This window comes from Nyctibius grandis, chromosome 24 (assembly GCF_013368605.1).
Source record: "Nyctibius grandis isolate bNycGra1 chromosome 24, bNycGra1.pri, whole genome shotgun sequence".
Taxonomy (NCBI): Eukaryota; Metazoa; Chordata; class Aves; order Nyctibiiformes; family Nyctibiidae; genus Nyctibius; species Nyctibius grandis.
Window position 1 is genome coordinate 2,878,758 of NC_090681.1, and position 24,796 is coordinate 2,903,553.

Below are 24,796 nucleotides of genomic sequence, written 5' to 3' on the forward strand. Positions count from 1 at the left end.
TACGAGTTTAATAATACACACACACAAGCATTTGTCAGCTACGAGATAATCAGTAACACGTAGTGATTTAATACAAAAAAACTCCACTGAAAGTCTGGTTCTCATATGTGAATCCTCTGGTATTTCCTACACAGATTTACTAGGAAAGAGTTTCTCTGTAAGGTGAACACGCATCTGTACACACACGTGCACATGTGCGCGCACACACACACACACACGAGTTGTTTTCTAACAACTACCAAAATAAAAATACTAAAATATTACTGAAATAAAAATAGAGACATGAGCCTGAATTTTAGGGCAGAGAAATCCGGAGTTAAATTCCTTTTAAATTCAATAAGACATAATTGACTAATTCATTTAGGCTTTTTCATTATAATCCCACCTGAGAATTCCTCTTCTTCCATTCCTGTTGGTATCTCTCCATGTTTATAGACACTGATAGTAACCTGCCCTGTTTCAGAACCGTACTTATTCTTGACATAGACGGTGTACTTCCCTGTGTCTTCATTGCAGACCTTCTCTATGGTAATTGTGACAACTGTCCCCTTCACATCCATTTTGTAACGATCTTTAAAGACAATAATCTTCTCATTTTTGAACCAAGTGATTTCTGGGTAAGGATCTCCAGATATGCAGCAAGTTAAACACAGGGTCTAATGTAAAACAGATAGCAGAAATAGATTAGGAAGATATAAATGAGCAAGGAAATTCAGTTGATGAGAAATTAAGAAAAATAAAAATCAATAGGTGAGATTCCATGACTGTCCGCTCCTTTTCCTGATATCCTCCAGTATAATCAGGATTAACCTGAGTTAATTCACTGGGCCTGACTCATATTTGTGCTACTGTCTTTTTATAGCTTTCTTACACTGTAAAGTGACACTTAAATAAGCACATGGTGAATTTGCAATTACTTTACAGGATTTTTATTCTGCCTGTATACCAGTAAAGGGGCATGTGACTCAGAAATGTAAGCAGCCAGTTGATATGATGGGAAAATCAGGTCCAGCACTTAAAGGCCTTAGTCTAATTCTATGAAATGGGAAGACAACAGAAAGGATCTGGCTGTGGAACAGACCTAGGAAGCAGTTACACCCGAAACCTGCAAGAAAGAGGTTCTGTGCCACAAAGAGCACCTATATGTGCAGAAGCACGTGCATGTTTGGAAGCACCATCACCAATATAGGGGGCTGATACAAGTATTGTGGAGGGTACCACTTCACACCTTTGGCAATTGCAGTAGCTCAGAGAAGCTCCTGGGAGCATACAGGAGGGGAAACCAAGTCATTTTCTCCCCATCAGTTATTCTATGTCTGCGCAAGGGCCAGTTATACGAACAGTTACTCAATATTACCTTGTCCTCCATGATGGTGGCAACATCTGGCAGACCTTGAACAACCCTGGCACGACCTGGGAATGAACAAATATGACCTTTTAGTTTTACTTATCAGTGTACCACTTGGCTTTGTTTCGCAGAAGGAAGGAAATTAATTTACTTACGCTTTTCTGCTACTGCTGCTTCCCTGAAAGTGAGAGAGAGAAAATTATAGTGGTTTTATTTATTAGGCATTGTATTCTCAATACAGTATATGACACTCAAAATAGATTTAGCTGTGAAAATACCTAGGCAGGAACTTACTTTAGCCTTCTGTGCTCAGCCAGGGCATCTTCAAAGGCTGCAAGGAATGAAAAGCTTTTAGGGAAAGTTGCTGTTTATTTCATTTGGCTTAGCAGATTTAGCATAATGCATCAATGCTGGAATTAGAGGTAATTGTACACATGGTTATGTATAATTATCATCTAGACAGTATCGACATCTGCCTTAAGGAAATATGAATCTATTTTTATACTACTGAAATAAGTGGGATCTAGTACTCCCTTTCCAAAGTGAGGAATCACTGCCCATGATTTGAAGGACTCTTGGAAAGCAGCTCAGCTATATCTCATCCCTGTGACGGTATTGTTTGACTCAGCTTACCTTGTCCAGACAAGTCGGTTGACAGTTTGTGAGAGCTGTTCCCGTCAAATAACTCCAGGGTGTATTTTCCTTTATCTGCATCTGTTGGGTTCAGTATGTGAAGCCAGATCTGATTCATTGTGCTCCCAGCTTTCAGTCTGTCACGGCTTTCCAGTTGTTTCTCCCTAAGTAAACAAATGATATAATTTCAGTGGTATTTAGTAGACCTGTATAAATTAGAGCGCTAACTTTTTTTTAGACCTGTACTGGTTAGAACAAGAGAGTGGGAGTCAGGACCTCACTGTTAATTTCATGAAGAGTTACGTACTCAGTCACTTTTGAAAATCTCACGTGGCATCTAGCTGTGCTTTTGGGCAGTTTGCCAAAGCTCTACAAACTCTACAAACGACCTCTTAGTTCTTATTTAGGAGATTAAATAGGATTTAGATGTTGAATATTTGTAAGTGTTTAGCCCTTAAACGTTATTAAAAATTGGCCTCCTTATATACGTATGTAGGTGGTATCTAATAAAACACCATTTCTGTATTTTATGAAGGCATTATGAGGCTAAATTAGCTAGTGTCTGGAAAGAATTTTATAATGTTTGGGAATATTTGTTATTCAGAGTGGAGGAATAGAGTAGTTTAGGGAAGTAAGAAGTAGTAGAAATAAAGAATTGGAAAAAAACAACTTCTTTTCCTGTCTGTAACCAAGGTGGCTGTAACTGAGCAGTACCTTAAATGCATCGTTATTATTCTAGTAAAGATGATCACTTTATAAATATTTCTGCAGTGCTAAGATAAAAATAACATGAGTGCTTATTTTGGAATTCCCAGCCCTGTTTCAGAAAGCAGAGTGAATTGTGTTTTTCAGCCCTTACTCAGACAAATCTACCATTGCCTTAAAAAGCTACGGGCTCTGGCCGCACATGTTTAATTTTGATGCTAATCAGCTACAAGCAACAGTACTCCAGAAGCCTTGCAAATATCTTCTGGGGACTTACTTGTGATACCAAGTCGTTTTCATGTAGTCTGTGTAGTACTTCACATCTGTGTAGATTTTGATGCCTTCTTCAGTAGGCTGAATTTTCAGAGGTGTAGCAGAAAGAGCTAATAGTAGAATTGAAAGACTGAAATTGAGGAGGATGTTAAAGAATGCACAATTTTACATGTTACACAAACAAAATCCCAAGCAACCTATTAACATTTCTCTCTGGAGAATGTGGTTAGCTGAAAGTAGGATGGTATTCTCCCCCCTGAAGACCCTGGATCTTTTAGCAGCTGGTAGAAAAATAGCAGCATCTCTTCTAGAGACTTGGGTCTGGAATAGACATCTTGAAATAGTACAACTTGGCCAAATTCACATAGCAAGTGATGTGACAAGGAGCAGGCTGCCTGCACGTAAAGATCACAGAATTAATTTGTAAGTGCAGAGGGTTTTATGTCCCTGACCATCCTCCTTGACAGTTTGAAGGTGCTTCTAACACTAAAAACATAGTACATGGGTGGTATTGTACTTGATCCAAACCCAGGGACAGCTCCTGGGCAGTTTGCTCTGATCGTGGCACTGCATCTTTCTCCCCTTCCGTTATTACTATGTCAGCTGATGAGAAAGTGACATACCACTGATCCTACACAGCTCCTTGAGAAGGTCTTCAAAGGCTGCAACGACATAAAAGATTTAAGGGTCTATAAATACAGTATTTAGCAAATCACATCTGATCTACCAACTCAATTTCATTATGTATAGAATGTATTATATCTAGTAGTTATTCGTTGTCTTTTTGCGTTACAAAGCTTACTTGGAATGGAGTTTTTGCCACTGACTCATTTATTTTTAGATTCTGGGCATTTCTTACTAAATTTAGATGCTTCTATCTTCCTTAGCACTCAACGTGTGCAACAGACTGCCTCACAGAAAGCAGATTTATGTATCAGGTTTAAATGACAGATTCCAGATGTCAGGGTAGGATTTAATCTTGGGAAGCAGAATCTTCTGATTGATTGATACTGAGTTGAAGTGACTGAAACATTACTGAGCTTTTAACTGTGCTGCTTGACTGAATTTATAATGCGGTCATAGCTTGATAAATCGCTATATATGTAAATGACATTAGAATGTCAGAACTGCATATTTATTTTTCAATTTCCAGAGCATATTGAGGACACTGAAAAGTGCAGCAGGAATCTGTAATGTAATTGGTTTTCCACTTGATGTTAACAACTATTCTGTCATCGTAATTCAGCCTAGAATTTTTTTCACTGGTGGGGGATGCACAGTGGAAGTGGAGGTTTGTTCTCCTGATGCTGTGGAGGACTGGCTGAACTACCAGGAGTGAAGAGGTGTCTGTGGGTTATCAAATGAAGTACAGTATGGACAGATGCAAAAAAAAGCTCTGAGATCAGATACAAAGAAGAATTCTATTCTGTTCATTGGGCTCTGTATAACTCTTGCAGAATAAGAGACTGTTTTACATAGTGCATTTTATGATGCCAATCTCACATGAAATACTTGTGATTTTTAAAATGATCAGCATATGTATACACGCTATAGTGGATCAGGAAACTCTTTAAATTTGACCAGTAACTTTTATGCAGGTTTTAATCCCTATAAAAGCATGTAGGTACTATGGTAATTAACAATGTGGTAGAAAGTTATGAAATTTGTTTTTAAATCCAAAATTAATCCCAGGCAGGGATGTGAATGTATATTATTGCCTGATACAAGGTTCTCTTACCTCCTTTCGTGAGATCAAGTTGCGTGTAGTCCTCTCCTCGGTCATCTGAAACAAGTGCTTTGTATTGGCCCTCATCTGCTTTGGTTATCTAGCCAATACATATGTACATATGTAATATTTATTTAAAAAAAACATCCACAAACCCAAACACACACACGCATGCCCCCAACAGAAAGGGAAGGAGGGGCATTATGTCAGCCTGCCTGACCTTCTCTATAGGTCAAGCCATAAAATTTCATCCAGTTACTTCAGTAATGAGCTCAGTAACTTTTTTTTGTTACTAAAGTTCATCTCCAGAATAGGCAACCAGTCCTGATCAGAAAACCTGAAAAGCCCACACTTTACTTTTTAGCCATTCAGGACATGTTAAACTTTTAACAGCCACTCATTGTTAAAAACATCTTATTTCTACTTCAGATCTATCTGACTATAATGTTAAATCGTTTCCTCTTTTGTGCTTTTCTCAGCATTTGTTCAATTTCTTTCATTTAGTGGGCACTACCCAAAACACACATTGAGTGTTAATAAGATCAATCCATATTTTTTGCATTTTCATGTGATCACCAAAGCCTCTGAGTTGCTTTGTGTTTTTCACCTTTTTAATACGCAGAGTTCCTATCCCAGTCTGTGGATCAAACACTCCACCTGCTCGGGCTTTCTTATTGAAGAACCATTGGAAGCTGGTGTCTTTTCTCAGGTTTGTTGCCTGTTGGAAGTCAACATTTAAAAGTCAGGGCCCCAAATGCATTTTATTTCTGAATGCCTTGATGTCCTTCTAATATGAAACATCACTTAGAAACTTCCTTCTTTATTAAAATTTCTGTCCAAGATATACTATCTCTTAACTTTCATTTGTCTGCAAATAACCATTTGGAAGTGCCCTGTTCATACCCTTCCCTTAAAATTCACATCTAACATTTAATGCTAAAGCAATTCAGACTGTGCAGCTGCATCACGTAGCTGTAGGTACCTTGCAGGTGAGGAGTACTTCACAGTTCTCAGTAACCTTCCATTTCAAATTCTCTATAAAATGTGGACCTATAAAAGAAAAGAAATGTCTTTTGCAATGCATTTCCGCAGCTCTCAAGGGTTATCTACAGCAATGCCTCCATCCAGTGGTGAATCCCAGCAGCGCCGTCTGCACGGAATGCGTCAGGCTACTGAGTTTTGCATGCAATAAACACCCCAGTTCAGAGCGTAGAATTATTGCTGGTTTTGTAATGTCCTTAGGTAACGTATAACCCTATCTCAAAATGGAGTTAATGATGCTGCCTAACCAGTCCTTTATGACTCTACTTTGCATCAAGTCAGTGTAGGAGTTGATACAGGTATTTCCCAGGTGAATTGCAATAGAATAGAAATGCCATATGCTTTCTGATTTTCTTCCTGGGAAGGTAAACGAGGAGACAGGTTACTTTATATACACTTTCATCTTATACTAAGCATCTCTGAAGACAGGAGACTGGACCTATACTCTGGTGTGGTATCACAGTTGTTACTAAGTGAATATTTTTATCCCCACTAGAAGGGGATCACCTTTCCAATCGTAGTATTTTTTTTTTCTCTGAAACTGTTTAATAAACTATTTAAATAAATTATTTTGATTTTTAAGAGCAGGGCAGAGTATCTTAAAATAAGGAATCTTATCCTAGTGTATTAATCAGCTTAAATAACACACTTAAAAAAGATGACAAAGAAAAGTATTCAGAGCACTCAGTGAAACAGCTTTGCTCAGGTTTTGCCATCCTGTTGGTATAGTTCTGACAAGTTCTTAACCTTCAGCTTATCCTTACCCTGCTTTCTCTTCCATTCTCTCCGTTTTGCATCAGCCTCCTCTGCAACTTTAGCAAAACCTGTGAGAACAGCAGTGGTCAAAGTCAACAAACCCCTCACTGTTTCTCAGTGCAACACTTCAGAAATTTCTGGTCATGAAAGGTATTATCGTTAGAGCTGTGCAGTTTGTTAACAAGACATCTCTAGTGCATGAGTTACCTCTGGTCCCCAGCGAGAACCCTGAACAGATTACTGCCATCATTCTTTCATTGTACTGGTTGCTCAGAACTTAACATTTATTTTCTTTAAAACAAAAGAGTCTTTGAAGACCTGACCATTATGCATTTAGGAAATGAAGTAGGAGTTTTGACCATACAAAAAGGTAGGCTATAAATCCTGAAATTAAAATGTTTAAAAAGAAACACAGAAGAAGGCAGAGAGCATAGAATTTACCTCTGTTTTAGACAACTGCATGGAACTTTAGTTATCTCTACTTCCTTCATTGTCAGTAAAGTAGAATGGGCATTTTTAGAGCACAATTCATCAAGCTTATTTTATATCCTGAACCCAGCAAGTGCTGAATCACTCTGAAAAACTGCCTGTTTCTCTCCACCAGTTGTAAAGGGAGTCAAATAGACTTGACACTTTACATTCAAAAAGTTTGGAAGCTTTAGAAGGTCACTTGAAAGCAAACTGTTTGCAAGAACCAAAAATAGAGATAGACACTCTATGGAGAAATATTTGAATGAGAATCTTGTTCCTTTCTATATTTATTAATTAATTAAGAAAGGCTCTCTGTACTAGCATATACAGTTTCATGTATGTTTCATGTTCGGCTTGCTTTGTTGCTTGGACTTGTCCTCGAGTACAGTTGACACTGGCTTCTTTATTGCATTCAGTTTAAAGCAATTAGCCAGCTGTTAAATACACTGGATTTTCAACCTGATCCTGTCCTGAGATAAATGAGTACATGTAATAACAGGTCATAGAGTTTACTGCCAAGACACAGACAGTTTGCCATAGCAAGATAATATGTAAAACATTTGAAAAAAATAACTAAGCATTCCACTGGATATTTTGCTTTAGCAGACCATTTTTATCATAAAGGACCCTATTTATAAGACCAAAAGCTTCAATTTATGTTAAAGAGAAATTCAGATAATTTCTTACATCATTCCTGGACTTTAAATGTGTACTAAAATAAGTACTTGTTCTCCCCATTCCCAGTGTGCCATTATAACTGTCGGAAATACTTTGGGGCCTTGAGTGCCTAGAAAACTTTCCACTGAGCATGGCAGTCTATATTTGATCCTGAATTTCCACTTACATTCATCCACAAGAACTAGGGTGAATTGATTTTTAGCTTTTCCATCTTGCAGCTGGGCTATGTATATCCCTTTATCGTCATCACAGAAATTCTGGATTATCAGTTCTACGAGACCTTTTTCTTTGACAAAGTTTATTTTATGTGTCTGTATAAAACAAAGAAAATATGATAAACTGAAGAGTTTTTCCACAGCGGAACTGTTCCAAAGTCAGATCCTGGCACAGCATCTTCTACAACACTCAGACATTACAGTCCTTTTATGTACATCTCCTTGTATGCTTCCCTCATCTTACAGGAGTAATGAAGCCAATGCACTCTGATATTCTATATTCTGGGATTCATCTATTATTTGTTTACGTACATAGGTACAGTAGAATTGCTTACAGCAGAACTTTTCTCTGGGAGAAAGTTTCTGTTAAAACCACACAACACAACACATTCTTTCTTGTTGGATATTACAGACTTTTCAGCTTACCAGAATCTGTATGATTTTTAGTATAATAGAAGTGTTGCACTTAATTACACATCTGTGGCACGTAATTGCATATTTGGGCAATGACGAGTAATAATGCCACTCTCTAGACATCATGCAAGCACTACTCAACCTTTTATACATACACCCCAAAACCTGCCAGATGCCTAAACGTAAATGTCATCATTATGCCTTACCACCTTGTTTGCTCTAAGCAAATATTGTCATTACAAAGAGCTTGACAAATACTTTGTAATCATGCATAACCATGTCAGTTCTTCAGTGTAGAAAAGACAATTCTTAGAATAGACAAAGCCTTCAATAAATTTGCTACACATTGCTTTAAATAACCCCAACATCGCAATAACAGCTCTGAAATTCTTTAGCCTAGTCCTATCCCTTTGTTATATCTGTTCTTTTTGTTATCTTGGCACTGCTACACTGCGTTACTGACAGGCAAATGATTTATATTCTTCATTCTCAACTGTTCTCCCCCCTGGTCCTGTCATTCAAAATACTTTTTAAATGTTATAATATTAACTTGATATGGGAAGACAAGGAAGAGGCTAGAACATTTTTTACAATGTATCAGAAGGGGGGAGTGCACTGTAACACATGATGCAGTGTTATTTCCAGTGTCTCAGACTGAGAAATAAATCACTTTCATCTGCTCTTAGAATTCATGAGTTTTATCCATATTCAGTTCAAAGAGATGGGGTGGAAAGCTTGCAGCTTTGCTTGGCAAAGCAGACGAAAAATATCCTGTCTCATTGCGAGAGATGGTATTTCTTTAGCATCCACTGAAATGAGTTGAGTCTGCTCATCCAAGACAAAGCTCTGTCCGGCACAGGTGCATTTGTAGTATCAGATGAATTACACACGGCTGAGGTTTGTTGTCAGAAAATTCCCTTATAAAAGGGAAGTCTCTGCTGCAGCAGGGTTGTCAGTGGCAGCCTTTCAGAAGGGGGGGATAACAGGAAAGCTGGGTAAGGAGGGGACATTCTCTGAGTGTTACCTCAGCAAAAACCGAAGGTTTTGCTGGCCATAGCACAGAGGAATATTGCACTGTCTTGAACTAACAGTGTCAATGCTGCAGCCTTGCTTGATACTAGGACTGGACAGCTTGAGAATCGGACAGTTGGTTTTCTGTTTATGCACAGTAGAAAACTAAGCCCTAGAGTCTTCAAAAAATATCTGATGGGAATTAAGAAAATTGGGAATGTACCCATTTGCTCTATCTATCTCCCTGTTCAGCAAGAGGAAAGTAGGTCAGAATTAAAACCAAAACAGAACATACTGGAGTACTTGTAAGCTCCTTGTCATTGAAGATTAAATGCAGCTCTGCATTTGGTGACAGCTTTTCAACCTCCAACCACAGCCGCACTTCTCCCTTCTCCAGAACATCAATGTTCCATCCAGATATCAGCTTGATCACTGGAAAACAAAGAGAACCATGGAGGGGAATTCGCAGGCAAACCGCCGAGTTTGGCTCAGCCAGGGTTACGCCAGGGTTCCCCTTTCAGAGTCTATTTATATGGTAGTGGCTTCTTACTGGTTCAACTTACACGGGTTCCTGATTTCATGGCTACGTTTCAATAACTTGTCCAGATCTGAAATGGAAAGAATAACAAGTCATTTAGATTAGTACAACTAGGCCAAAACGAATTCATTATATTAATTTAATTTGATTTGTTAATGAGCTATATTTATGTCAAGAAGAAGAAGATAAGTACAAAACATTCGATAGCAGGGAGGACTAGAACAGGTTGTGAAGATAATTCTTCGTTATGTCTGAATAAAATGTTGGTGGTATCAATTCAAGAAACATGTTAAAGAAGTTTTAAATCACTGTGACAGTGTAGCTGTGTGTGAAATCTGAACTGTAATGGAGAAGTGACCTTCCAGGACCATGGAATCTTTTCTCAGGGGACTGTAAAAGAAACTGCCCCTCAGCCCTCAAGGAATGGGAAACATCTTTCTAATGATGCCACTATCATTATCACTTACTATTCCTCTACGAGAAACTTTCCTCTAAACATCTAATATTAGAAAATTACAGCACATCAGATTTTTGTTCTTGTCAATTATTAGTTTTTACCTTCTTTTGTTAAAGTGCAGCTGGCAGAGATATCGTCATCTACATCCGTGACCTCCACTGAATATATACCCAGATCCTTTTCTGATGGGTATTTCAGTATAAGCTTAGATCTTAGAAATAAAAACATTAATTATTATTATTATTATAATATTTTCCTCAAAAATTACGCCTTCTGTAACAGAATGCAATAAATTTGTTACACGTAAAACATCAAATATAGGACTCATTGTCATTTATATGTGACACTGAGGAGCAAGACACAAACATTAGCAATATGATGGCTGATGCTTCCCTTTTGTGACCTGAAGATTGCACTGAATGCCTCATTTCATGGACACCAGAGCTGAGAATCGGGAACAGAGATTTGCAGAAGTTCAATTGTGTGTCTGTATTTCAGCTGATATTGGAAGGAGAGGGAAATATTTGGCTTCACATTTTTCTCAGTGATTAATATGTTCTTTATTTGACAGTCCACAATTAATTTTCTCGTTGTGCATTATATACTCACTTGTTGCCTTTCTCTTCAGTCTGAACTCTGTCAGCATCTGGTGGTCCTTCATAGTCCTTTGACCAGATAAATTCAGAGTCGTCGTTCTTTTCAGGAGCTTCAAAAGCCATATAAATGGAACCCTCTTCATCAACCCCAAGTTCAATTTCATTTGTGCCTGTATGAGAAAAAAACCCCAAACATGCCTTACCAAAACAGAACAGGGCTTAGCTTCTGGACATCTAACTCAAAAAAAAGCCAAACACAAACCAGAATGTACAGCTAGAGTAAATTCATTTGGGCAGTTTGATTTGCTAATCTTTATTTTGACTGATGTTCTTTCTTGCTAAGAAACATGTAGCTGATGTTTCATAAAGCAGTTTTTTACTGGAATCATCATAGTATTTACAGACTCACGCAATCTCATCACTTCTAGTTTCATACCAGGTTTGGTTTTAGCCACCACAGGATCCGAGGGGAGCGAAGGGGGTCCAATTCCAGCCTTGTTCAGTGCTCTTACTCGGAAAATATAGCATTTCCCTGTCTCCAGATCTGAAACCTGCAGGAAACAATGACAGGAATTAATGTAATGCTAAACGAGAAGCAACACTTGGATACTAAGTGCATATACAGACCTTCATATGGGTGGTGGGTATGGACTGCTTATTTATTTGTTTCCATTCCTCTGACCCTTCTTCACACATGTCTACGTAATACCCTGTAACTGGACCTGCTCCGCTGTACAGCGGTGCTTCCCAGTGTAGCTTCAGGGATGAATCTCTTACTTCAGTGCACTTCACGTCATAAGGAGGGCCTGTTCAAAGAAGGGCAGGCTGTCAAACAGGAACATTAAACAATGCAATTGGGTGCGCTTGGTTTGAGATCAGAAAGCAGAGTTTTAAGGTAACAAGTGAACAGTGGGTCCACAGGAGATGCTTTCTGTGCTAATTAACTCTAGAGGGAGGTTGTAGAAAAAAAGCATGCATCAGCTGGTTTAATGTTATTTGCTTTGGTGTAATATACAAAGATGTTACGATACTAGATCCAAATTCTTCATTCTCTGGAAACTTTATTAAAAATACCTGGGTGCTGTGTCTGTGTAATGCAGAAATAACAGCCTACGTCTGAATCAGAACTTCCCTAGAAGTGTTTGTGTGCTTTTTTGTACTGGGAGCCACCCTTATACAGACCTATAGTTTTCAGAAGTCCCTCGGATTCACAGAAGAGTGAGGAGATAAGTAGTATACCTGGTAATATTTTTCACATGAGAGATACCTGGTTCTGGCATTGTCCATTCCTCACATCTGAACAAGTCACTGGGTTCAGATACTTCCCCAACACCAGCCATGTTCACTGCACAGGCACGGAATTCATACAGGTGACCTTCCTCAAGGTTCCTGACCTTTGGGTTCAGAAGCGCAAACAGGTTATTAGTACAGCCCTACGTGGTCATAATCTTGTGAAGGTAGGAAGAGAGTTCTAGGCTAGAGGAAGTAGAGGAAAAACAGCTCAACCCTTGCTATAGCTACGGTTCCCACTACGCTTAAAGGAGGACAGTATTATATCTGAAATAAATACCGTGTAAACTCGTTGAGGAATTGGCTGAATATTGACTTCACGCCAGTCTAGTTCAGATGTATCATGCTGATCTAGGAAATAACCCAGAATCTTTGTTCCTCCCTTGCGCTTTGGGGGTTTCCAGCTGATGGTCATGTCAGCCTTCCCACAGTTTAGAAGAACAAACCCGTGTGGTGCTGATGGACGAGCTGCGCAGCAAAGGGAGAGAGAAAACACGGTATTGTTCAATGCGTGTTTGGGATGTAGGGCTCAGGAAAAGAGCTGTAGGGATGGGATGAACTGGGCTGAGGGAATCTCTGTGTGCTCGTACCAGATGTGATTATATTTGTGTTAAGGCCCCCTAATACCACTTTTACGCTGCAAAAGTATTTGAAAAAGACCAGATTCTTATTTGGAAGTCACAGGAAAAGTCACAGATGTGTCTCAGGATGTTTCTTGCATGTCGCTTAATGGTTTGTCTGATTGAAAAGATGGAAGCAGTGGGTCGATAAAATGGAGAAGATGGAGGGTTAGATACTGGCTAATGGGGTTGGTAGGATTTTGTAATTGCCCCGGAGAAATTCACAATGCTGATTTCAAGACACCAGCATAAACGAGCACTTAAAATGGTCACTTATACCAGTGCCAAATGAATACTGAAAATGTAACATGCTGCTAGGTCAAAATGCTAATTAACTCTGTCCGCCCTTGACAAGTATAACTGATGGCAGAAGCTGCAGGGTACAAGAAAATGAGTTCCCTGTTGCTTTGCTTTGCTTATCTGCTCAACACTATTACCACTACATGTTAATAATGGCTACACGCGATGGATACATTTTTGAGGGGGTTAATTTTTGTGTGTACGTGTGTGTATCTGTTACTTACCAATAGCTGGCCTTACAACGATAGGGTCTGTTTCTGGTGAGCTTTCACTTAGTCCTGCCTCACTGACAGATTTCACACAAAAGACATATTCTTTTCCAGGCTGCAACCCAGGAACAGTAAACCTAGGAGAGCAAATTAACATGGTTGTGTTTGACTGTTCAAAGTGCAGGTAAACAATCTTTTGAACAGACAGCAATAAGTTTTAATAAGGCATTGTTAATTCCAAATTCATTATTTGCCATTACAAATTAAAGTGCACTCTGTCACATAAAATGGCTACCAATAAATCAGACAGTAAATATAGATTAGCTAGAGAGGTATCACGCTGCTGGCTGGCACTGTTGGTAGAATAAATAGGACTTTTTAATGGACTTTTCTGCTTGACAAGTGACCCCCACATCTAGAGAAGTTTTCTATATCCTATGCGTGAGTGACACCAACTTACTCTACTGGAAAGTAAGCAAAAAAACGGAATGTGGTTCCACTGGTGCCACAAGGTCTGTCTGCCTTCTGCAGAGTCTGTGAAGATATACGCAGACTTTACTGTCAGTCTGACTTTGGATGTAAAAGTGAGACTTTGAGCAATACTGAATTCTAAAAGAGGATGTGGTGTTTGTGCGTGCAAGCCTGTGTGTGTGCAGTGAAGGAAGTTCTTTTTTTTGTCTGAAGTATGACTCCAGCCATAAACTGAAGAATCCAAGTTGGCACCCTGTCTTCTCCCAATGGAGTATAATAGCTGAACTCACTCATTACACGTCACGGGCTTATTATTGACAGGTTGCCATTCTTCTGTCCCAGTCTCCCGACAGTATATGTAGTAGCCAAGAGGCTCCAGACCATCCTTTAACTTATCCCACTGCAAAACAACAGACGTCTTGGTGTCTCTGAAAGCTAAAACCTGAGATGGTGGAGGCAGAGTAGCTAAAAAAAGAAAAAAACACAGAGAAAAATAGGGGGGTTTAAAATTTATAAATTAAAAAATAATTGTAAGTGAATTGGCCTGTTTGATTTATTCACCTTTTCCAGAGCATAATTTTCAAATTAGAGCAAAATACCATGGACATTGTCCCAGTCTACAGCCTATATTTTTATGTTTCGGTTTGCCATATCTCATATTCCTGTCCCGTACAGCCCATCGATTTCTGCGGAGTTACACCTCCTTAACCTTCTCTGAAGCAGGGGAGAAGCGAGACTCGTATGGTAACTCTCATTAACTCCGCTATGAAAAGGGACGTGCTTCAGTCTTGAGAAAAAAGGACAGTATGAATGAACACTAGGGCAGCTTTGATATGGGAGAATATAAAAAAGTAAGACAAAGAATGAGTGCTCATCTCTTTGCATAATGGAAACGTGGGCATGAGTCTTTGCATCTCTTACTGTTGTCAGCTCAGTCCGGGAAGAAAAGAGAACAAATCAGCCCTGCAAAGGCTGCTGTTCTGCCTGAAGCCCCCAGAAACAGGCTCCTCCAGCAGTCCTGTTATTCCTTCCAACACTGGTCTGTGTAACCTCCCTCTTAAATGGTGCTGGAAGCATACTTGGATTAAACACAGGCTTCAATTGTTTCTTATTGTATTAAATGTAATTCCCCCAGCATTGTTTGGTTAGGTTTACACTGCACTGACCAACTGCAAAGTAATTTAACAAGGATTTAAGGCTTCAAGAGATTTCCTGATATCAAAGCAACTGCTGTATAATCATATACCATGAAGCTGAAAGGAAAGGAGGGGCAGGGGAACCCACACGTTACTTTCATAGTACATCTCCTTTTCAATGTCATTAGTGTAGAGCATATTAATGAAATAATTACCCAGTTTTGTTCCAGCAGTTACAGGCTCACTGGGCAGGGATGGCTCACTGATTCCGTACTTGTTAACAGATCGCACGCGGAAACAGTATGATTTTCCCTTAACCAGATCAAAGAGTGCAAATCTTGGGGAATTAACTGGCATATCCAGATTAACCATTTGCCAGGAGTTGCTGCCTACAATCGACTGTAAAGAAAAAGGTGATGATTTACAACTCACGTTGTAACTCAAGCTTAAAACCCTCCTAGCAATAACAAAGCTGATCTTTACAGTAAAGTAGTTTAAAAAACAAACAAAAAAACAAACCAAAAATGTAAATTATGTATTTCTTGTTGATATACCCAAACTTTTCTTCCTTGGCAACAGAGGGCCCCTTTGCAGCAGAAATGGTACAGCGGGTGGGCAAGGAGTGTGTATGAAAGGAGATTGGTAGAAGATACTAATTAATCGGCAAAATGATTGGTTGGAAACAGGAAAGTGAACTATTGTGCAGCTCCTCACAGCTTTTCCACACTTAAGGGCCCATAGGGCAGGAACAGTCTTTCTGTTAAAACTCTGCTAGGCTTCTGTGGTGTAAAACTTACTCGTTTATTCTTTGTTAATCATTACTGCTTGAGTTGGCGTCAAGAGGCAGGATCATAGCTCAAGTGAACTGTGGAGCTGGAGAGAGTTTTTGAGGCTGTAGCTCTCCAGTTATCACCACAGTGGATAGCCTTGCCTGGGCTATAGACCACCTCAGAAATAAATGATTCTGTTCTGCAATTTCCCTTCTCTGTGATACTATTTTCTTACCTTTTCCACATAATAACCCAGTGGCTCTCTGCCTCTTGGATCTGGTTCGTCCCAGGCCAAAGCCACATAATCTTCTCCGACCTCACTTGCATGAACATTGGTGGGTGGCAAGGGAATTGTAATATGTTCTGTGGGAAGTCAGAACAGGCTATGCTTTAGTTATAATGTGAGAGGAAAAAAAAAGTTCTTTTACAATGGATTATGTTTTCCCACTATAAAGTAAGAGTCTTCAATATAAAGGAGGAGACTTAAACCTTTTGGGGACACAGAGGCAAACCAAGATTGTACCGTTTAGGATAGTTTCTGATCCTTGTGCAGCTTACAATGATGTTTCACCAGCTATTTTCCTCACTGTGTTTTCTCCAGAGTCATATTATTACAGACCTCATTGTTGTAGGACAATCATTCCTCTCTGAGAGAATGGCTCAGTATAAATTTGAACTTACCTTCCAGGTCATCCTTGAAAATTTCTATCGTCCTGCCTTCGTCGTATGGAATAGCTGTAATGTCAAACAGGGCAATGTTATCCACTAAGAGAAGATGCTTGGGGCTTACCAGAAAGGACAGAGCCCAGGACTGTGTCATTTTCTTAGATGCATAATTATATGCATTTCATTACACATACAATGAAATATTGTGACTGGTATTTTGATCTTTTTCCACTCAGAATAGTACTAAGGTGGGTTCAGCAAAGGCACGGCATGGCAGTATGTTGCAATGATATTTGTGAGAGTGGGGAGAGTCTGGACAAACTGCATTCAGTTATACCTGCAGCCTCATGTTGTGCTTAAGGAGCAAATTTTCCTCTGTTTAGTACAAACCTGTCACTCTCTTGTCCTTGCTGGGGTCATATGTTGTAACTGGATCACTGCTTTTTGAAGGATGACTGATGCCGTCTTTATTGACAGCCTTTACTCGGAACTGGTATGTCTGTCCTTCAGCAAGGCCCAAGACAGGGTATCTGCAGGTTTTCACGGGCTTGTCATTGCATGGTTCCCAGTCCTCTGACCCAGCAACACACCTGGAAAGAAACACAGCCCATGGAGTTCCTCCATGGTTTTTCCACAACATGATCCCGAGTTTTTTTTCTCAAAGATGATTAACGTGCAGACCTTTCAATGTAGTACCCCAGGATCGGACTTCCTCCATTATCACTGGGTGCTACCCAAGAAAGAACCAAGCAGTCTTTATTTACATCATGGCATTTCACGTTGAGTGGGGATCCAGGTGCACCAGCTGTTTCTGCTGCAGCGTCTATAGAAACACCAAGCGATAGTGGTTAGGTTTTTTTCTTCTCCGTACCAAAATTTTCATTCAGTATCTTAATTTTAAGTGTCTAAGGGCCTACATCCCAGTAATACAAGTCATATTTTCTAATACCTAAATCACTACTGAAAATAAGATTTGGACATTTTGATAATTGTGTCCATGCACAAAATTGAGAGACATTTTGTTGTGAATGACGTTGTGAATTCCTTTATGCCAAGGTATTAGGAAAGGAGTTTTTGTTCTAAGTAGGATAGAATCTTGCTTATACCTCTAACAAACACGTAAGTGGTCTGCTCTTTATATCCATCCAGTGAGGGGACGCGGATAGTGTAGAATCCCTCATCTTCTTTGTAAGCACATGACACCGTCAGAGAAGCCTCCCGGTCTTGGTACTTTAGTTCCCGACATTCAGAGTTCTGCAGCAACGCACCTGTGAAGCGTGAGATGGGGTAAAGGAACTCCACCTGAACCGGCTGAGTCAGGAGTGGCGCATTTTCAAATGCAGAAAAAAACACAGAGCAAGATGAGGGATCTGTAAGACACTCCTGATATTATTATGCCTCCTAGTTATAGTCATGGACTGCATTGCTTCTGCTTTCCAAGACTTAATAGCACAGAACGATTACCAGTTTGGCTAAACTTGACATCCTTGATTTCCAGCAGAGCAACACAGAATATCCAAAAGGTTTTTTTCGCTAGAGAACCACTGGCTTTTCAAATGCTTGATGCTTTCACTGTACAGAACTAAGGCTCTTAAACTATTCTTATGAGCAGAAGCGTCATTACCCCCAGAATATTTTAGTGGTATCATCCTTTTACAAATGAGGAAAACATACAAATGAAATAATAACATCTGTAGCTTGAGAAGAGCTGAGAGCAGCTCAAGAATCCTGATTTCTAATTCTCTTCTGTGAACATTAGATCACAGCTATGAATTCAAAGGGTATATTCATATAGGTATATGTGTATAACCTTAGCTGTTGCATACAAACCGTCTCTGAACCAGGTAATGTCTCGTTGGTGTTCAAGTAAATCAGAAGAGAAGTAACAGGAGAGGGTGAAAGGCTCCTTTTCTCTTGAAAATAAGGGTTTCAGTGGAAAGGCAAAGTCTGCCTCTCTGGCCGTAAGGGATCCTATGAAATAGAAAAGCGTGATTAAGAGACCTCCCAGAGCCTTCCTCCTTGTAGTATTTTTATTATCATATATTTAGAGTGGTACCTGAGCCTTGCACTTTTCACATGCAGTCAGGCTAATAGGAAAAGTTATAGCTTGCAAAAAAAGAATCAAATAGCTTCAGGCTATAAAAATAAAATAAATAATAATAACAATATTTTACTCACTTCTGTATATTTCTGAATCAAATCCTGACTCCTTTCCATAATATTCTATAAGACAAGAAGAAAATACATTTAGCAAATCTCATGCCAGTGTTTATCTTCCCTGCAAAAAAGCTGAGGGAAGCGCTTCCCCTCCCAAATCACTTGTTTCAACAGCCATGGGTTCTTTGGAGGCACCATATGGAATGCTGGCCCGCTTCATCTGATCTAGCCTGTGAGAACTGCTGGCATCACAGCACAAAATGAAATTACTTGGAGCTGAAATCTAAGAACTGATCACTTAACACAGGATGAAATTGAGATACTTGCTTTTCTTATCTTTATAAGCCGCAAGAAATGCACATAAAATAATGCCTATTTTTTCAATGAATGCAGCTTGGCAGTAGCAGAGCTCACTCATAAGCAAAAGATGCGGACTGAGTGTTAATAGCTGAAGAGGAAAGAAATAGAAAGCACAAGAGGTAAAGCGCAGCCTCATCCCAGGGCCTGTGAGACCCTCAGTGATGTCTTTAGGGAAAGTGAACTTCTGCTGTAGGAACCACGGATCCCAGAAACCCTCCCCTGGCATCAAGGGCATTCCAGACAGCATGGGGCCGGGAGAAGAGATGCCATCGGCCTGCCCGGGGCATGAGGAATGTTTCCAGTGGAGGCAGGATTAAGGCCTTGGTGTAGTCTCTATTTTCAGAACGTTAAATACAAATAGCAAAAGGAAGCATCATGTTACTGGGATGGCATTAGACAGGGTCAGTGGAGAAGGAACAGTGTGGGCCCCTCACCCACAATCACAAGGAGCAGCATTTCCAAGCTGTTTGAAATGCTGATCAGGCCTGATGAAGGACAGTTTAATCAGGCACTTAGAGGTGAAGAGAGCAGTCCCATCTGTGATAGACCACAGCCCTTATTCTGTCATCGTGCCTGCTCTGATCCTAAAGATTCTGACAGGAATTGGGAGGAGTATGTGACTATTGCCATGGGGATTTTTTTTCAGACAGCTGCTTCTGCTTTATGGCAAAGGCCCAGCTCCTGAGTTCTGGACATACTATAAGAACCTTTACAGCAGAGAAGCATTGCCCACCTGGTAACTTTTTCTGTATTTCTGCATTAGGTTAAGGGGAATTTAGGAGTCTGGAAAGGCTTGCAAATGAAGGTTTTCTGGGTTATTATACATGTCTCTTTCTAATTGGTAAATGTGTGCTGCATATTTCCAGATATGCTGAATTTTGACACTGTTTAATTAAAGGATCTGAAATATATCATAAACAATACACTTCTATTACAATTCTGGAGTCACATTCTTCTGTATGCATATGTATCCCCAAACGGTATTCAGATGTGATCAAAATATGGCATGCCAAGGATAAGTATGTTACTAACATAACCCACGACCGAGCCAAGAATATATTAAAGCACTAACAATAAATATACTACATAAACCAAGGAAGACCCCTTCTGTCTGAAAAAATAGTTCAAATGGGCTTTGCAATTCAATCAGTCGAAGAAACCATCTCTTCCTGACCAGTAGGGTGTCCACAGCAAACCTGTTCCCTTCCTATTCATCTATTACCATTCGAATTACTCCCTGGACTCTGTCAGTCCCAGTTTAGTCGTTTACAGTTCTGTAGGTCTTTTCTGTTCAGGCGTTTTATGACAAAATTGTTTTCTTTTTATATGTATGAAATGTGAACCGCTAAACTACGATCCTATGAGGCTGCACTGCATATTTCTTAAAGCTTGATATAATTTCCCTTTTTAAGTACTGGTAGTTTACTTCCTTCACCATATGTCTGGATTTGGCTTGTGCAGAATGTGTATCTATCTATGGAGTCTACGCCAATTATTTTAAGAACAGCACAGATCAAAGAAGAAAATCCTCTGTTTGCTCTTGGTAGTTACGGAGTTGAGAGAGAAATATGGTATTCTGTGCAATGTTGCACTGAGAGATCCCTTTGAAGGCCACAGTACTTGTTAACTAATTTCTTGCTTATCTTTAGAAATGCAGCAGACTCTGTCTAAGCCTGTTATGTATTTAACTGTATGGCTGTTTCATATCAGTCCAGAAGAAATAAGTACCTAAATTTAGTACAATTTTAGCACAGTGGAAGGACAGCTGTGTCTGTATGGAATCTGAAAGATTTTGCCTGAGTCCAGAAGTGACTGAGAAACAGAAGCTGTTACATCAGCCATATACGTATTAGTTAGTGGTAGCTAAGGATTATTTTAGCCAGTTGTGCTTTCTCCTCACTAGTAACTGAGAGAAATTCCTCTCTGATATTAACAGAGTGCTCACTTCTTTCTCTGTTTTTCCAGAGTGCTTGTATGTTCCTATGATATAGTGTATAGCATTGAAAATATTTTGAAGAATCTAAAGAATTTGAAAATTTAAAACCAAAGGAATATTTTCTACTTACTCCTGACAAGCACTGTAGCAAACGAATAAGCCTCGCCATATTGATTCTTAACTTCAACACTATATTCAGCAGAATCTTCCATGGAGCATCTGGAAAAAAAAACATTTCCCCTCCTTTTTAGCTTTCAGTTATTGTTTGTGCTTCACAGGACAAATTCAAAGGGGTTCCCCTTAATCCCAGAAGTTAGAAGTAGGTATTTGCTTTTCATCCAGAAGCTGCTTTTCCTTTCGTTACAAGGATTTCTTATACTTAGTGGTAAATTTTTTCGCTTGATCGTAGCTCAGACACAACACTAAAATCAAGCAGGGTCAGATTCCAGAAGAATTCTCTTTCTTTGTTTAGCATACAGAAACTGGGAGTTTCAGGAGAGCAGGTCTTATTCAACTGAAAAAACAACTCAGACAAGAGCGCAGACATTACCTGCTGATGTGCAGGGTCAGCATCCCAAACTTGTTCTTTATCTTGTATTTTCCTGCTGGGGCGAGGCGAGGATCAATACGGACTCCGTTTTTATACCTAGTTGAACACAAAGGAAACGTGCTGCTTAGGAAAGGACGAAGCAATTGACTGGTAAAATTAACACTTTATTTTAAAATTAACCATGTCAAACACAACAGAGGCACAGCAAAGAGTAGACACAACTCCCTCTTTTACAGGTCTCCCACATCAACGCAAAACAGCCTTGCAGCTGACCTAGATCCCCTCCCACAGTCCTGCGTGTGCTCCTTCCCTAGGGCTGCTTGCAGACTGCCTACGGGCAGCTTAGCGTTGGCCTGTTGCTTCCTCATCAGTTTATGCTCCCAGCTTTGCAGGTTGTGTGAGGGAGCTCAAGCAGATGTCTCTTGCTTCTTTGTGTTCACTGGGAATCCGTGGGAGGTTCATATTCTCTTTGCTCTTTGCATAATTCAAAGAGGTTGTTCTGGAAGGACACAGGACATCAGGAGCTCTGACAGTAGCAGCGTTAGCTGCCTACGAAGTCATTAGTAATCCAAATGTTTGCTTATTTCAAACCTTCCATGGGAGGAATAGTCAATCACTTTAGCAGACTGATCAAAATACACTTTGCAAATATTTTTGAGGTGATCTTTTGTTTATTTCCTTCCCTCTCTTATTAACAGTAAATGCTGCAGTCAGGCCCAGTACATAACACTTTCCCTCCTGTGGTTTGGTAAATACGTAACGCTGAGTAAATGGAAGAGTTGGTTCATATTTTACAAATTGCAGAAGTGATAGCAGTTTAATTTTAAAACTTGCATGGTAGCCAAGCCTTGATTGGGGGTGGGGTGTGTGTGGTGCTGGCAATAGATTCTGGTTTCTGAGACTTAAATCCCAAGTTTGCCTGCAGGACAGAGTACAGCAGCAAGGGAAGCAGGGAAATGTGCATGAACGTCAGTCCTATCCCAGAAGGAGCCCCTAGGACTGTCCACTGCCTCCACGGCCCACTGAATACTTAATGTCTTTACTGGTCCTAACAGTGGAACTGGAGAATTGAAAGTGTTTGCTGTGATTTCTGAAGCTCTCCCTTCCTTCTTTCTAGCAGGACACAGATGTTACTCCTCTGGTTGCTCTTCCTGAAAGGCACACAGGCTGTTAGCCACATGGCAGCTTGAGTCATTGCCGTTGAGTGACGTACCAAGTAACCTGCGGCGGTGGGGAAGCCAGGACTGTACATGCCAGCGTCGCATCCATCCTCTCCCAGACTGTGTGTACTCTGAGGGGGATCCAGAACATAGGCGGTCGCCCCGAACGCAGCTCGATGTATTCCTTCTCCACGCATGCCTTTTCTACAGCCTGTGACAAGGATAGACTAAATAAAGGCGATGGAAAGGGAATATGTTCTAATTACACAAACTATTTATAAAAGGGACATGTGTTGTAATGCTTCAGTGGCAGGAATATAAAGCCTTGTCCTTATTTCTAATGGTTTTGAGGTTGTCCTAACACCTGATTAGGTTTAGTATCCTCTCCAGAATGCTAGTTAGTCTTGGCAATTTTAATCCTGTTGGTGTTTCTGCTATCAATAGAGATGTCTGGTCTGACCTTCCTCCGAAGGGCCTTGCGGTCAGCTCTCACACGCAGCAGTCTGCAGTTCCGAATAACCTCCTTTTCCAACTTTTCCATGTCATTCCCAAACCGAACTCTCTTTTGCCCCCTCTGTTCTAGCTCTAGGATGGCAGCTTCTCTTCTTAGCTTGTAATCCCTGGAACACAGGATGATAAAAGCCAGCAGAAGTTAGGATAATGCTTTTTATTTTGTTTTGGTCTTTTTTTGTTGTTGTTTTATTGCAGATGTTTTTTGCTAAATCAGAATAAGTGTTAAGGACAGAACCATCAGCTTGCATGAAGTATGAGTATGAATGTCAGGCAATTATGCCTCATAGGAACCTGCAGTACTACCATGGGAGAGAATACTTTAATGGCACAAGAAGGGGACCCACTGTTTGACCACTTTTAATCCTGGGCAGGGAAGTGGGAGAAGGATTAAAGGGAGGAGGGATGTTGCTAACTGCTTAGGTTGTTCAGCCACCCCAGAAGGATGGACAGCAGGATCATTGACATTAATTTATTAATCTGACTGTGTTTTCCATGTACCAAGGTGATATAATTTCGTTTCCTGCGTTTTGTTTGAGGTCTGGCATTTTTCCTTTTAAAGCAAGAACCTCTTGACTGAACCTGCTCTTTTTGCTTCCAACAAAAAGAGTTGGAGCCTGTGACCGCTATATACGAAGGCGAAGTTGCATACAATGGTTGTATAATGATTTCTGACTCACTGTGGTATTTCAGAGGTCAAGGCAAGGGCAGCTGCTATGGATAACTCTGAAGGGCTGAAAGTCTCTTCTTCCTCACTTCCAGAGGCAGACACATGTAAAAGAATCCAGACAAAGTTCCATAATTTCATAAACTCAAAATTCAACAAATCTGTGAATGCTCAGTGCTGAGTGTAGAAAATCCTGTCTGGACCTGATTTCCTTGGCCTACCCCTAACTCTGTGGCTTACCTGGTTTTGAACTTTTTCTTTCTAGTTGTGGAGGTCATTTGCAAGCTCTGTTCCCTCTCCTCCTTTTGCTCCTCCTCTCTGTGGTGGAAGAAGGTTCGGGTTCCCATGCTGGGAAGTCAAAAATGAACTTTCTTGCTGGAATAGAATAAAACATAAAGTGGCTTTCAAATAAGACACCTTAACAGAATCTCTAAGTTATCATTAAGTCCTTGCTTTGCTTTGATGTTCAAGGGCTGTGAATGAAAGTTCGTATAATACTATCTTCTGGCATTCAGACTATGAAAGCAGCTTGTTTTGTGATGCTTCTGTGAAAAAATAGAATCGGATGAAGAAATTAATAAGTCTTTAAAGGCAGCTGAAGCTGTAACAGAGCAGTGGGTAGGCAGCATCTGTGGGTAGATTTGTTTTCCTAGGACTGATGTTATGCTCTAAATCTGGTGGATATTCTTCCAGGGCGTTCCATTAGCTCAGACCCCCAATATAGCATGCAGACGAATGAGGAACATCATGAAAAGGGAGATCAGAGGGACATGGAAGATTAGGGACAAAGTAAGGTATGGAACATCAGATAATGAGATACAGAGGACAAGTTTAGAAAATAAGCAGATTTTTAGTCTGGAAACTATATTGCAGGGGTGGCTGTGATGCCAAATAGCCTGTGACTTGCCACCCAGGTTGTGATCACACCACGTTCTGACCCTGCCTGGATGTGCGAGGGGTTAGATAAGGCAATGCTGCTGGACCAAACACAAAGGAATCACTTGATGTCTGTGGTAGCTGGAAAATCCAAGTGGATTTTCTGGAACTAACCAGTTCCAGTTGCCATTGCTGAAACAGAGCACTTCTTCAGCCTGTATTCCCATCTGCGTATCTGGGCTGCTGACAAGAACAG

At 40.1% G+C, this 24,796-nt stretch overlaps 1 protein-coding gene across 1 annotated transcript; it reads right to left on the reverse strand.

The window, feature by feature from the left end:
• MYOM3 (myomesin 3) lies at positions 1-24,011 on the reverse strand. Its single transcript, XM_068417814.1, has 36 exons — positions 23,905-24,011; positions 23,678-23,752; positions 22,948-23,107; positions 22,541-22,698; positions 21,328-21,423; positions 20,908-20,996; positions 18,503-18,547; positions 18,155-18,295; positions 17,431-17,592; positions 17,006-17,147; positions 16,715-16,914; positions 16,340-16,393; positions 15,894-16,021; positions 15,104-15,287; positions 14,043-14,217; positions 13,297-13,418; positions 12,433-12,620; positions 12,130-12,256; positions 11,490-11,668; positions 11,299-11,413; positions 10,876-11,032; positions 10,368-10,477; positions 9,835-9,879; positions 9,567-9,703; positions 7,798-7,942; positions 6,491-6,550; positions 5,668-5,735; positions 5,293-5,403; positions 4,698-4,785; positions 3,583-3,621; positions 2,964-3,069; positions 1,982-2,145; positions 1,643-1,679; positions 1,504-1,526; positions 1,358-1,413; positions 1-656 (listed from the first exon to the last, which is right to left on the reverse strand). The coding sequence occupies exons 1-36, from the start codon at positions 24,009-24,011 to the stop codon at positions 357-359; spliced, it is 4,293 nt and encodes a 1,430-aa protein (XP_068273915.1). The 3' UTR covers positions 1-356.
• Between the last annotated feature and the right edge of the window lie 785 nt (positions 24,012-24,796).